This window comes from Suricata suricatta, chromosome 8 (assembly GCF_006229205.1).
Source record: "Suricata suricatta isolate VVHF042 chromosome 8, meerkat_22Aug2017_6uvM2_HiC, whole genome shotgun sequence".
Classification (NCBI taxonomy): Eukaryota; Metazoa; Chordata; class Mammalia; order Carnivora; family Herpestidae; genus Suricata; species Suricata suricatta.
This window is the reverse complement of record NC_043707.1, coordinates 16,954,523-16,968,605: the sequence shown is the minus strand read 5'-3', so window position 1 is coordinate 16,968,605 and position 14,083 is coordinate 16,954,523. Positions and strand designations below refer to the sequence as shown.

Below are 14,083 nucleotides of genomic sequence, written 5' to 3'. Positions count from 1 at the left end.
GGTTCCCATAATTTAAGATTAAAGTCATACAGTTTTGCAGATACTAAAAGCGTAAGATAAAGTCTGTAACTTTCTGGAACATTCTTTGTCATGATGGTTTGTAACTGTTTGTGTAAAAAACATGTATTACCCTGCACCAAACTTCCTTTCCTAGAGCACTTCCTTCCTTGTGGAGGCCGTGCATCCCGGGCAGCTGTCCTAACGTGGGCTCGAATGAAACTCTTCCTTTCTCGTTAAAATTTTTCAAAAGGTTTGTTCATTTTGTGTGGACAAAGGAACGGCCCCCCACTCACAGAAGAGGCCGCCCCTCCCTGGGCTGCTTCCTATCTAATCCAGGCCCTGCCCCCCGACAGCTGATGGTCCTTTGGTCTCCCCACGTGCTGGGGATTTAAGGCCCCATGGCTCTGGCCCCAGGGTGAACCAGAGACTCACCAAACTCAGCTCCGGGGTTGGACGAAGGGAGCGCCTTCTCCGTCATGCCCCAGTTGAAGATGTAACAGTTTCCATAATCAGGGTGGAAGATGGACGTGAAGTTCCTGAAACACCTCAGAGATCAGGGCCCGCCCCAGCAGGTGCCTCCCTAACTGTCTGCAATCCGGGCTGTGGCCGAGGGGGGCTGGGAGGACTCCGGTGGGCTGGGCAGGCGGGGACCTCACAGACAGGAAGGGGGCTAAGATGGTGGCTCAGAGAGGGGGTGAAACGAGAGGGACCAACCGAGGCCGGGGAAAGAGAGGGCTCTATAATGTGGCGTTTGGAACCCTATACAGGGTCCTCTCTGATGTCCTGGAAAGGTTTCCTAAGGAAATATGTCAACAACAACAGGAAACATTTCCATAAAGATGCTCACGGCAGCAGCAACAGTATAATGCAGTTTCAAAAGAACTCAGAAAAAGACTTGGATATGGGACATTTCAAACACACACACAAAAAGTCGAAACAACAAAACCCACCACCAGCTTCCAGAATCATCCCCGCATGGCCACCAGTGCTTCATCTCTCCCCGCCTTGCCCCATCTCCCTTCCATATTATTTTCAAGCAAATCTCAGACATCATGATATTATTTGTAAACATTTCCAGATGTATCTTGGAAAGTGAGAACTCTTTTCAAATGACTATTACCATATTAAACATAAAAAGTCCTTAAGATTATTAAATATTCAAAGTTCACTTGTCTCTTAAATGTCAATTTTGTTTCTATAATTTGTCTAAGTCGGGTTCCAAATGAAGAATAATCTATGGCTCCCTCGGACTTTTCTTCTTGTAACACAGCTGCTAAAACGGTGCTGGTTTGAAGAGGCAGGGACACAGTGAAATCACGTCGCAGCCCTGATGAATGAGTGGGTTTGGGCAGTGCACACTGGTGGTGGCCGATGCCGCGTGCCTCCTGAGGGGAGAGCACAGGCTGCCGCGGTGGCGGCCTTGCTCATAAAAAATAAAAATCGGGGGCACCAGGGTGGCTCAGTCAGTTAAGCGTCTGACTCTTGGTTTTGGCTCAGGTCATGATCTCACAGATTGTGAGTTTGAGCCCTGCCTCAGGCTCTGTGCTGACAGCACAGGAGTCTGTCTGTCTGTCTGTCTCTCTCGCAATCTCTCTGGTCCTCCTTTGTTCTCTTTCTCTCCAAAAATAAATAAATAATCTTAAAAATAAATAAAAATCAGCCCCAAACAGGACTGTGCATCTGTCTCTAACCACCATTTACAGGAAATACTGGAGACAGAGGAACACGTCCAAAGACACCACAGAAAGTCAACCTGCAAAATCCTGATCTTGGGTAATGAAACAGGATAAACAACCCAGTTTCTTCAACAAACACTGTGAGAGAGGAAAAGGGACACAGGTTCTAGATTAATAGAGATTTTAAAGACTTGGGTCACAACCATAACAAGCTGCCTTTAATTATATCCTGATTCACACAAGCAAACAGGCAAAAAGGTATGACATTTATGAGCATGAACATGACTGGACAGTTGATGGTATTGAGAAATTATTAATTTTTTTCAGGAAGGATCATGAAATTATGGTTTCATTTTTGTTTTTTTTTAAAGTCTTTCTCATCGCTTCTCGGCCTTTTGGCTAAGATCAAGTGTAAAAAAGTCTTTCTCTTTTGCAGATACATTCTGAGCTATTTACAGGTGAAAGACCCTGGAGTCTGGGTTTTACTAGAGAGCGGATGGGAGGGGAAGTGAGTCATGGCCATGGGGTCTGGCCCTCATGAGGTCATCATACTCTATTCTGTCTATAAGATGTCCTTAGGTCCCCATAAGGAATCACTTTTAAAATGTCTTTGTGTGTTTTCTATTTTGTTTTTCTTAGTTTCTTTTTTTTTTTTACTTTTTTAAAAAATGTTTATTTTTGAGAGAGAAGGGAGACACAGAGACAGAGACAGAAAATTAGGCAGGGAGGGACAGAGGGAGACACAGAATCTGAAGCAGGGTCCAGCCTCTGAGCTGTCAGCACAGAGCCTGATGTGGGGCTTGAACTCACCCAACTGTGAGATCATGACCTGAGCCGAAGTTGGACACTTAACTGCCTGAGCCACCAGATGCCCTTTTTCCCTTTTTTAAAATGCTATTTGAGAGGCAGAGGGAGAGAGGGAGAGAACCCCAAGCAGGCTCCACACTGAGCCCACGTGGAACCCAGTGTAGGACTAGATCCCATGACCCTGGGATCATGACCTGAGCCAGAATCAAGAATCAGATGCTCAACCTACTGAGCCAACCAGGTGCCCCTGTTTTTCTTATTTTATTAAAAACAGGAAGGAAGGGGGCTGAGTGGGGACACAGCAACAGAAATGTAGCACTGTCTTCTAAGCCTATAGTTTGAAACCCTGACAACGCAAACCTTCCAGGGGCCCGCGCCGTGCTGCACGGTTCTGTGTACCTTGTCTCATTCATTCCTCAGAATAACCCTGTGAGGCCAGCTGTTACTTGCACCTGTGCTCAGATTAAGAAGCCATTTCCTCCACCTCTTGCCTCCCCCTGTGCACTGGCAGAATGAGGTGGATCCGGGACAGGCTGGGAAATCCAAGCTGGGAGCTGACCCTGGCGGACAGATTTGAGCTGCTCTCTCAACCTCTGAGCTTCGGTGTTCTCAAGAGTGAAAGGGAAATTGGGAAGAAACCACATTTCTTCACCCGACAAGTGTTTACTGAGGCAGGTCCTGGGCTGGGGACACCTGAGGTGAACAAGAGAGCCCCACCCTGGAAGTTCACTGTGTGGCGGGAGACGCAGAGTGGTGGGCACCGGGACTCAGAGCAGCGTCCCACTGACACTGTCCTTCCGGAATGTGCCTCTGGCCCGTCCACCTCTCTCCATCTCCGAGGCGCCCCCTGCACTCCCTGTGCAAATCACTTTCCTACTTGCTCATTTCTATCCCTTACTCCCTGGTAGCACGCGTCAGAATCTGAAATTATCTTTATTTAACTGCTTATCAGCTGCCTCCTGTGTTAAAAGGTACACCCAGCAAGGGCAGCTGTCTTGAGGGAGAGAACATTCAGAGGCTAAGATCCCAAGCCTGGGAGCCAGCCTGCCTGAATTCAGATTTTGTCACTGAGTAGCTGGTGAGCTTTCTCTGTGCCTCGCTTTCCCCACCCATAACACCAGGATTACAGTAGCACCCACCCAAAAGGGCTAAGCGAGAGTTGGATGCTGAGCATATGGAAATTCTCAACAAAAGCTGGCTGCTCCTAGTGCTCAGAGCCTGGCCCACGGTAGACAGACACTCAGTAAATATTTGTTGGGTAAATTATAATATGGTAAGGGTATCAGCTGAGATAAGCACAGAGGAGTGACACCTAATTCTCCCTGGGGCGTGGGGGGGTGCGGGTCATGGAAGGGTTCTTGGAGGTGAGGCCTGAGCTGAGACTTTTAAGGATGACTGAGAGGTAGCCGCGCCTAAGGACTAGAGAGGAGAAAGAGCACATCATGTGGGGGGCACACCCTAGGCAAAGTCTGGGGGTAAGAAACGGCTTCGGGCGGGCATCACGGAGTCCGAGTCTGTGTAGGATCAGGGCTGTGGCCATAGGAGGAACGGAGCAGGACAAACTGGCTAAAGCTGGTGCCGTTCTGGATGGAGAGACCCCGCCCCAGGGGCGTGGGGACACAGTGTTCCCAAGAAATGGTCTCAGACCTCTGCAGCCCAGGGCGCGGCCGGATCCCCTTCTGCCCAGGGCTGTGCTCTCGGCCTCGCCGTACTCACCAACTATTTGCTCGTAGATAACGCCCTTTATCTGGAGAGGCTGCTCCCAGCGCTGGCCCCCTCTTGTTCCAGAGCCAGGCATTCCCCCCCCCCCCCCCAAGGCGTGGAGATGGAGACCAGCACGCCTCCAGGAAGGACGGAGAGCGCGCGCATCCCGGCGCCGCCTCCCAGGGCAGAAGCTAGCGAGCCAGTCCCTGGAGCGACGATGACAACGACGACGCTTACACACGCCTAGATCCTGGTTTCTAAACACCATTCTCCAATACACGGGGCCAGGGCTCCTCAGACAAATGGCTGATTCTAGGGCTTGGGGCATTTTGAAGTGTTACAAAGTAAGGAAGTACTTAAAAAAAAAAAAGCGAGAGAGTGATGGGAACGGGAACGCGTCAAAAAGACACAGGAGCCAACACAAGGAGCTGCTACTGGCCAGAGCTGGAAGAATTTGAGTAAGAAAATAAATAACATGGTATTGGGTTACAACCCAATACACACAAGTCCATACCAGTGCAAATGACTGAATAAACACACACATGGAGAAGAGAAAAGTCTTCCCCACAGAAGACATCCAAAGAGTCTATAGTCCCGTCTCCAGGAGACAGGGAGCTGAGTGGCCCTTTCTCCCTGCTGCCCTCCCTGCCCCCAGAAGGTGGGCGCAACTCAGTGACTTGCTTCCACAAGCAAGGGAAAGTAATTACTGCACGATGGAGGAGCCTGGCACCAAGTGAGGCAGGTCAACATCACAGGTGGTGTCACATGGCTGGCATGTGATGAGGGGGGCATTCACCTTGTGCTGTTCTTCCCCCCAAACCCATCTGGCCTGTATAAACCCAGGTCAAGAACTTTCTCTAAAACACCTGCCCAGTTCTCTGAAACTGTCCTGGTCATCCCAAACAAGGAAGTCTGAAAACTGTCAGTTTCTGCGCTAAATGGGGTCTCCTGGATGGAATCCCAGAACAGGAAAAGGTCGCCAGGAAACACTGCTGAATCTGCAAGAACGTGTTAACTTTAGTTTACAGCAATAGGCCAATATTAGTTTCTTAGTCTTGACAAATGACTGTGGTGACAGAAGATGTTAACGACAGGGGGAGCCTGGGGAGGGAGGGTTACTAGGCAACGTTTCTGTAAATCTAAGATTATCCCACAGTAAAAAGTTTATTTTAAAAAATGCTCATAGGGGCGCCTGGGTGGCTCAGTTAGTTAAACCTCCGACTTTGGCTCAGGTCATGATCTCATGTGTATGGGTTCAAGCCCCGCGTTGGGCTCTGTGCTGACAGCTCAGAGCCTGGAGCCTGTTTCCAATTCTGTGTCTCCCTCTCTCTCTCTGTCCCTCCCCCTCTCATGCTCTGTCTCTCTCTGTATCAAAAATAAATTTTAAAAAACATTTAAAAAATGCTTATATATTATTTACTATGCGGGAGGTACTGTTCTAAGCACTTTATATCATTTAATCTCCTATGAGACCATTTCACTATCCCATTTCCCAGATGAGAAAACTGAGGCCCAGAGAGGCTAAGTCGGGTGACCAACAGTACTCAGAACTAGCATTCAACTCGAGGCAGTTTGGCATCAGAGTCCAAGTGTGGCTCATATTTTCCTAATTGTAGCTCCTGCTTCTTGAGCATCTGCCATGTGATAGAGCATGTGACAGAGAGAGAGAATAGAGTCAGAAGGAGAGTGAGGAGGCAGAAGCCAGTGTTTGAGTGCAGTGTTGGGAGGGCAGAGACAGGCACGTGTCCTCTGGCACCGCATCTGAGGCTGACTCAGGAAGGCAGGTGACAAATAACAGGCTTGGGAGAGGGGGGCAGGAAGGGAAGACGATCTGGTTTTCTGACGGGCAGTGTGACCCAGACTGCCGCTCAACAGCCGTGTGGCATCAGAGACATTGCTTAACCTCTCTGGGCCTCAGCTGCATCATATAAAATGGGCTGACATAATAGTACCTTTCTCATGGTCCTGTGGCCATGGTTAAATGAATCTTATACATGTGATATGCTAAGAATAGCACCTGACACATCAGAAGGCCTCAATAAATGCTAGCATTATTATTGGATAATGAGTTCTCTGTCAAATGTGGGTTTAATGACAGTAACAACTATTACTTATTGAGGCCAGCACTGCAGTCAGCATACTAACTCATTTAATACCCAAAATAACCCCACAGAGTAGGCATGTTATTGCCCCATTTTACGGAGGAGGAAAACCGAGGCTCATCAAGGTTAAACTTGTTTAAAGTCACACAGCTCATAAGACAGAGCAAGGATTTGAGACCAGCGGTCCAATCTCACAGCCCAGCCTTGACCCCGTCACTAGAGTCCCCAGCCACAGCCACGCCACAGAAGCTGTGTGGCCAACACAGGAGGTTTTGCCTGCTCCAAAGCCATCTGAATGCGTATCTCCTGAGCTGGGATCCTGCTCAACGGCAGAAGCGCACACATCAGGCAACAGGAACCTGACAGCAGACCCCAACAGACCCTCACGGACCCTACCTTCCCGCCTCAGCCACCGGCCAGGGCTCTTCTCACTGAGCCAATGGGCCACGGGCTTGACGTCAGGTGCTACATCTCTCTCCAGCTGAGAGGGTGGAGGTGGATGCGTGGATGTGACACCGGTGCCCTGGGCACCCGCAGCCTTGCGGGGGAGCTGCCAGGAGTGGCCGGCTAGGGCTGCCCTGAGCAAGGGCCCCTGGCTGAAACCGAGGGGTGGGAATCCAGCCAGCCGAGCGGCCGACATGGACAGGACATGTCCTGTCAGCAGGGAGACATCCTGTACTTTTCCACCTGTGAGCCACACCTTTCCAGTTCACACCTTGCAGCCAGGTGTGCAGCTCCCGGCTCGGGGGCCCCAGATTCCCTGACGCTGGCCTTCTAAATGCCTGCCTCTGGGCATCTAAGGGACAGAGGGTCCCCTCGGCATTCAGCAATTCTCAATAGAGCTTCCTGAAGGCTCATGACTTGAGGGAGCAGGGCTCAGACACAGCCTCTGGGAAGGTGATGCCAGAAGCCTGTCACTCGTGTGAAGTGGCAGGACTCCATGGACTTTGCAGAGGCCTGAGCTGTGAGACCACCAAGCCCCAGACCAACAGGACAGCAGCACTCATGGGACACAGGGAGGGCAAAGGAGGCAGGGATCTGAGGACGGGTTGTAAGAGCTGTAGGCTTTTGGGGTAAACGTTATTCTCACTCTGCCATCCTCTCAACCTTGGGGGCTGTTAGGGAAGAGAGTGGGACAGCGAACACTGCCAGGGCCACATTCTAAGTGCTGACCTGAGCCAACTCAGCCACCCCCCACCCCTCTGGCAGCCTAGGCGGTGGGACAGTCAGGGATGAGAAGACTGAGGGCAGCAGATCCTTGGTAACAGCCCAGACCCCTCAAGTACTGGGTGTTGGAAGCTAACACCACCTGACTCACAGCTGCCCCCTCTCCAGCCCCCTTGGCTGGGGAGTTAGGGGACCCCTGCATCCTTCCCGGGGGTGGGGGGCACATGACATGTGAGGGACCGATGCGTCACCGGTCACAGAAGGAGCACCCTGTGGTGTGATCTATGCTCCAGAGGCCCCGGGGACCGGGCCTACACTTCACCTGCGACCACAGTCTCACTCAGCTCATCCCGCTTTCCTTACAGACGCGCCCTAACACCATTCCCCCCGTACGTCAGGGGTCTGTCTCAGGCTCTGTCTCTGGAAAATCTGACCAGAGACGCTGAGGCACAGAAAATTGCAGCGCAGGCAGCTGGTCAGTGGCTGGGCCGGGACGTGACCGCGAACGGCCCCGGCGGGCGTGGGGCGGCTCTCACCTGTAGCTGCAGGGCTCTGCCCCGAACAGGCACGCCAGAATCAGCCGCTCGGCAGGGTAGCCCATCTCCACTAGCTCGTGGTTTGGCACCTGAGAGAAGATGTTGGTGGCCTGCAGGAGGTACCACTCTGTCACAGCCTGGGTGGCACTGGTGAAGTTCCGGAAAGTGCACACGGTCCCGTTGAGGCTGCACTGTAGAGGCCGAGAGAGGCTCTTGTGGACACGGGGACTGCGGGCAGGGCCCCAGCCACCCCCCAAGGGCAAGGGCTCTGCCAGCTGCCCTTCCCCTGGCCACAGCTGGGTGCTGGGCCAGAGGGGAATGTGTTTCCATCATGCTCATGATGCTCGGGGGCTGTCCCCTCACACACAGCTGCACAGGCACAGGGACTCCCACACAGTCACCAGCCGCCCCTATACATGGTCTTGTGCGTGACTGAATACACACATACACACGGACACATAGATGGAGGCCCACTTCCGGACCTCCGGAGCCATGTGAGGTCCCGACCACATACACACATGTCCAAACTGTCTCCCCTGTTTCATGCTCATGTGGGCACATACACACACAGACATGCTCGGACCCTCTGTCATCACTGACTCCTTTCCTGGCCTTGTCTCAGACTTGCAGGGGCAGTTGCCTGGAAGCCACATGGACCATGAAGGACTCAAGGCTCCCTCCCCCTCACTGTGGGAGAAAGGACCTGGGCCTTATCACCTTGATCCCCAGTAGGGGTGCAGGGCCCCCACCATGAGGTCCAGGTCACCTCACAGACACAGCACAGACTTGGCCCCAAAACTCTGGCCTTGGCCTCTCTGCCTCCATCCACCTTCATAGTGGGCCTTCCTTCTAGAAGCCAGGAGGTCGGGAAGGGCTTCTCTGCATTCTGAGCTAGCCCTCCCCAGGGCCACTGTCCTCAGGCCCATTCCTGAAGGCCTTCTTGTCCCTCCTTAGGGAAACAGTCACTCTGTCCCACGCTCTGTTACCCTATTTGATCTGTACAGCAACCCTACCCATCATCGTGAAGTAGCAGAGGCCAGCCAACCTCCATCCCCACGGCACGTGCTCATGCAAACCACAGGCACCACATGTGTGCACACAGGGCCTGGCTCCCAGAGCTTGGGTAGCCAGCAGAAACAAGCCTGCCTCACAGATGAGGAAACCCTGATCCGGTGGGGGCCGGGGGCCTCCTGCTGGGGAGCATATGGCCACAGCCCTGGTCCCCAACCATCAGCATCACCAGGGAGCCTGTTATCAATACAGATGGCTAGGCCTGGGCCCAGAGCTGCCCGGCCAGATTATTCAGGAGTGGGGACCAGGGATCTGGATGGGTAGGGAGCACCCTAGAGGTAGAGGCTCAGGCAGGGCACGCTGCGTGGGCCCACTTGAGGGCATCCCAGCGTCCCAGTGCAGGGCAGTTATGCTTTGGCAGCTGACTGTACTGCACAGTTCTGGGTTTTCCGCTGCCCAAAGTGTATGCCCTTATCTTTCAATAGTAAGACTTAATCCTCCTCCAGGAAACCACACTTTCCCACTCACTGGGTCCATGTGGTAGAGGCAGACATCACCCCAGTTCCAGGGCACATGACCCATGACTGACCAGTCATGACAGCTCATTCTCCAGCCCACAGCGATTGGTTTAGGGGTGAGCACATGACCTGATGAGTCAGTCCCAGGACTTTGCTGGGGCTACTGGGAAAGAGAGTTCTGTTTCTGAGGAAAGTGTTGAGCTAATGGGGTATATGTCTGGCATTGCCAAGCCCCTCTGCATGGAGAGTGCCTGCCAGAGAGTAAAATCAGCTGGGAGAAAAGCTGTACAAAACTGGGAGAGGTAGAGTCCTGATAACATTTAACTGCCTGGATCCAGCCATACCTAACTCCAGTCTACCCCTGGACTTCTTAGTATATGAGCCAGTGAATTCCTTGTTTTGCTTAAGCTAGTTTAAGCTGGGTCACTGGCATCCAACAGTGTCCTAAGATACCAGCTATTTATTTCTATTTTGAAAAAAGCACTGCAAATATACGAATTGGCACTGGCTTCCAGCTTGCCTTTTCCCCAGCAAGACCCGGATCACTAAAGGAAAGGAACTCCCAGCAGCCTCACTAGGTAGGGGCCACTGTTTGATGTGTGCCCGGGGCCCACTTACTAGTCTCATGGCCACTTTGCACGCCTGCGCAGTGCAGGTCCTTCCTGGTGCCGAGCCATTGTGGTTGTCCCCAAAGAGGTCAAGGACCACTGGGCGGTGGGGGTTCTGCTCGTCAATAAGGACCAGCGGCATGTAGTCCCAGAGGGTGGAGTTCAGAGCCCGAGAAGCGTTGCCGTAGCTCTGCTCGGGAGCCAGGATCCTCTCCAGGACCGCTTCCATCAGTTCGTCCAGATCCTTCAGCAAATGCCTGACTCGGGAATACCTGGGGGACAGGGGGCGGTCAGGGGGCAAGGGCAGCTGTGAGGCAAAGAGCGACAGCAGTCTGGGACCCACCCCTACTCCAGCACAGCTGCCACGTGTGAGGACAGCGCTCTGCCCAAGCCCCTGCCTGTCCACCCACCCAGGTGTCCATGCCTCTTCCATCCACCTGCTCACTTATTCATTCACCAAGAGGTTCATGAGCACGAGCACCTACCATGTACCAGACACTGGGCAAAGCAGAGAGGATATGATAGCAAACAGGACAGCTGGGGTCCCTTTCCTTACGAAGTTCACACTCTAATGAGGAAGACTTGTAACAGCTCATGGTTAGCGATGCCCTCCCATGTGCTGGGTGCTTCTGATGTCTTTATTTATGTTCCCCATAATTCTGTGATCATCCCCATGTAAGGATCAGGAAGCCCCATGAGTTGCTGTGATTTCCCAAGCCCATCCCACAGGTGAGGGGGGGAGCTGAGACCGGAACCTGGATTTGGTGCAGCGGGCATGCTGTTTAGGCACAGGGGTTCTGACATCTCCCTCCCAGGACAGGACCAAAACTGTAGGGAGGGGCAGGTCTGTGATCCTGAGGTCCAAATTCTCCAGTGGAGACTGTGAGAATGGGACCAATGACAAGAAGAAGAAGGTGGACAGGACTTTGGGGCTGGGCTCCAGTACCCTCTCTCAGCCCCCAAGGCTCCCGTATTGGAAATGGTCCATGCCACGGAGTGTCCCCACCAGGCTGCTCTGGATGCAATTTATACAAGCTCTTGCCCCGCAGTGAGGTCACCAGGGCAGTGTGTGTGAGCTCTGGCTCGAGGACATCCCGCAGGGGGGTGGCGGGGAGTGTTCAACCCTAGCTGCAGGCCCATGTCCTGGTACAAAGGAACACAGTAGCTGGAGCTCCTGGGAGCTGACATGGGCTTCAGATGCAGACACCACTTGTCCCCTGGCCATCACACCAGCCACCCATGTATACACAGGGGGAGGGGGATCTGGGAGGGTGGTGGGCTGTGGGGAGGGGGCTGCTATTACAGTCTACATGTCCACACTGCAGTCGAGCATGGTGAGTTAGTATATGAGGTCCAGGTTCAAATCCTAACATGCCACTTAATATCTGTGTGATCCTGGGCAACTTAACATCTCTGAGACTCTGTCCTCTCATCTACAAAATGGGGGGATTAAAATATTTGCCCTGGAGGGCTGCTGGGACGACTCAATGAAGTGATGCTTACAAAGCACTCAAAACAGCGCCTGGACAGGGTGGTATTATTAGGAGGATTATTTGGGGTTCTTCTGAGTAGTCCCAGGGATCCACCCAAGCAGGCAGGAGCCCTATTACTAGAAATAAGGGGCTTTCTGATAACCAGAAATGTCATCAGGAAGTATGAATTCCCTTCTATGACCTTCTTTTGGACAAGAATGTTCTCCGTGACTCAGCCATGCTGGCCCTTCCTTCAATTCTTTGCAAGCACCAAGCTCTGTCACACCCCAGGCATGTGCCCTCCACTTGGCGCACTCTTTTCCTTCCACCTAGCTACCATCTACTCATTCCCAGGTCGGTGGAGGAGGGAGTATTCTTCTCTGGCCCCTGCCTCTCCTCAACCCTGACTAGGTCGGGTCCCTCTGTGTATCCCTTCCCTAGGCCTTGCCATCAAGTGGATAGAGTGGCTCCTCTGGGGTCAAATCACACCTGGGTTCAAATCTCACAGTTGTTTGCTGTGTGTCTCTGGGAAAGTTCCCTCACCTCTCTGAATCTCCATTTCCTGACCTATAAATTGGGGTGAGTATAGTAGTGCCCACCCTTAGGGTGGTTGTGCAGATTAGAAATATATAAGTTAACCAAAAAATCACTCCATGCACTGCCTGCTAATTCATAAGCAGCACTTGATGTGCTGTTGCTATATATATATTTTTATCATCACAATAATTCAATATTTAGGGGAAAAAAGATTAATGTCTGTTTTCTCTGGTAGGCTGTGAGGAGGGCAGGGACTTTGTTTTATTCAGTGATGTGATCCTAGTGCCTGAACAGCCCAGGGCGTGTGGCATGTGTTTAGTAAATACATACTGAATCTATACCAGGCACTGGGGGGCCTCGAAGGCAGGAGCCACCAAGTACTTTTTAGGTTCTCTTTAAAGATTTTATTACTAAGTAATCTCTACATTCAACGTGGGGCTCAAACTCACAACCTCAAGATCCATAGTCGCACACTCCACTGACTGAGCCAGTCAGGTGCCCCTAGGTTCTCTTTCCGCCTAGGAAGTTCATGGAGGCGCCTGGGTGGCTCAATCAGTTAAGCGTTTGACTTTAGCTCGTCATGATCTCATGGTTCATGAGTTTGAGCCCCACGTTGTCAGGCTCTGTGTGGACAGCTTCAGATTCTGTTTCCCCCTCTCTCTCTTGGTTCCTCCCGGGCTCACATTCTGTCTCTCTCAAAAATAAACAAACATTTTTAAAAAGCCTAGGAAGTTCATGAATTTTGAAATGTACTTGCTGCAAAGGGATGAAGCAAAGAGGGAAAGAAAAAAAGGAGGAAAGATAGTGGGGAGCAGGGGCAAGGGCAAGAAACAGGGAAGGAAGTAGAGAGAGGATGGGAGAGAGGGGGTAGGGGAGAAAGAGGAGGTAGAGAGAAGGGAGGGAGAGGCAGGGAGGAGGGAAGGAGCGAGAGCCAGGGGGGCACTCCAGGGACCACCTACTGGAAGGGGCTGGCATTGCAGACGGTGACGGCGGGGAAGTCCATGGTCTTGAAGCCGATGGAGAGGGAGACGCTGACCTCCCAGCTCAGGTAGGTCTTGATAAAGACACCCCACTGCCAGCAGACGAGGGAGGTAAAGAGCAGCGTGATCAGAAACCACATGGCCTTCTTCTTGGGCCCCTCGCAGATGATGCGCTTGGGGCCATGGGTGTTCGTGTTGTTACAGTACCACACCAGCAGCTCCTTGTACGTGTAGCCGGGGCCCTTCTGCAGCCGGTGCAGGCACTTCAGCAGGTGCTTCTTCACGTGCATTGTGGCATCTGCAGAGACCCTCGGAAAGCCAGGTGCAACACCGGTCCTGCGTCCTGGGCTGTCCCTGTCATGGCCAGAGTGTGGGCACTGGAGATAGGTGGAGGACAGGACTGCACATCCCAGCCCTCCCTCCCCGCCTTCCTCTCTGCTCCCTTGCCTTCCTCCCTCCCCTCCCTCTCCCCTTCTCTCCCTCCCTTCCTTCCTGCTATCTATCATCTACCCATCCGACCAACTAAAAAGCATTTACTGAAGGCCTACTTTATGCCAGGTACTGAATTAGTCCCTCTGGACTGATGGATGAGCAAAACACACAATGTTTCTGCCATCTGGGAATTTCTAGCCTGGTAAACAAGTTACTTAAACTCTCGATTCCTTAGGTATCCCACCTATAAAATGGGCATAATTGTACCTAATGTACAGAGTTGCTAAGATGGTGAAACAAGGTGAGCGTAAAGAGTGCTAAACAAAGTGCGTAGCCAGACTAAGTGCCCAACATACTGGCCACCTCTATTACAAGCCTCAAGCGGGCAAGACAGATGGTCATCAAAAACGCATAGTTATATTCCCTATGACTCAGCAACTGCACTACTAGGAGTTTATCCAAAGGATATAAAAATGCTGATTGGAAGTGGCACAGATACCTCAATGTTTATAGCCATCCTATTAACAATAGCC

General features: G+C 52.2%; 1 protein-coding gene across 2 annotated transcripts in view; it reads right to left on the bottom strand.

Moving 5' to 3' along the window:
- Positions 1-14,083, bottom strand: part of SCNN1B (sodium channel epithelial 1 beta subunit) — a 37,209-nt gene that overhangs the window by 8,117 nt on the left and 15,009 nt on the right. For both annotated transcript variants that reach the window (XM_029950140.1, XM_029950141.1), the window contains exons 2-5: positions 13,098-13,472; positions 10,140-10,401; positions 7,993-8,183; positions 433-536 (exon numbers count right to left, since the gene is read on the bottom strand). In XM_029950140.1, coding sequence (XP_029806000.1) covers positions 433-536; positions 7,993-8,183; positions 10,140-10,401; positions 13,098-13,408 — 868 coding nt within the window. In that variant the 5' untranslated portion in view covers positions 13,409-13,472. The remainder of the gene's footprint in view (positions 1-432; positions 537-7,992; positions 8,184-10,139; positions 10,402-13,097; positions 13,473-14,083) is intronic.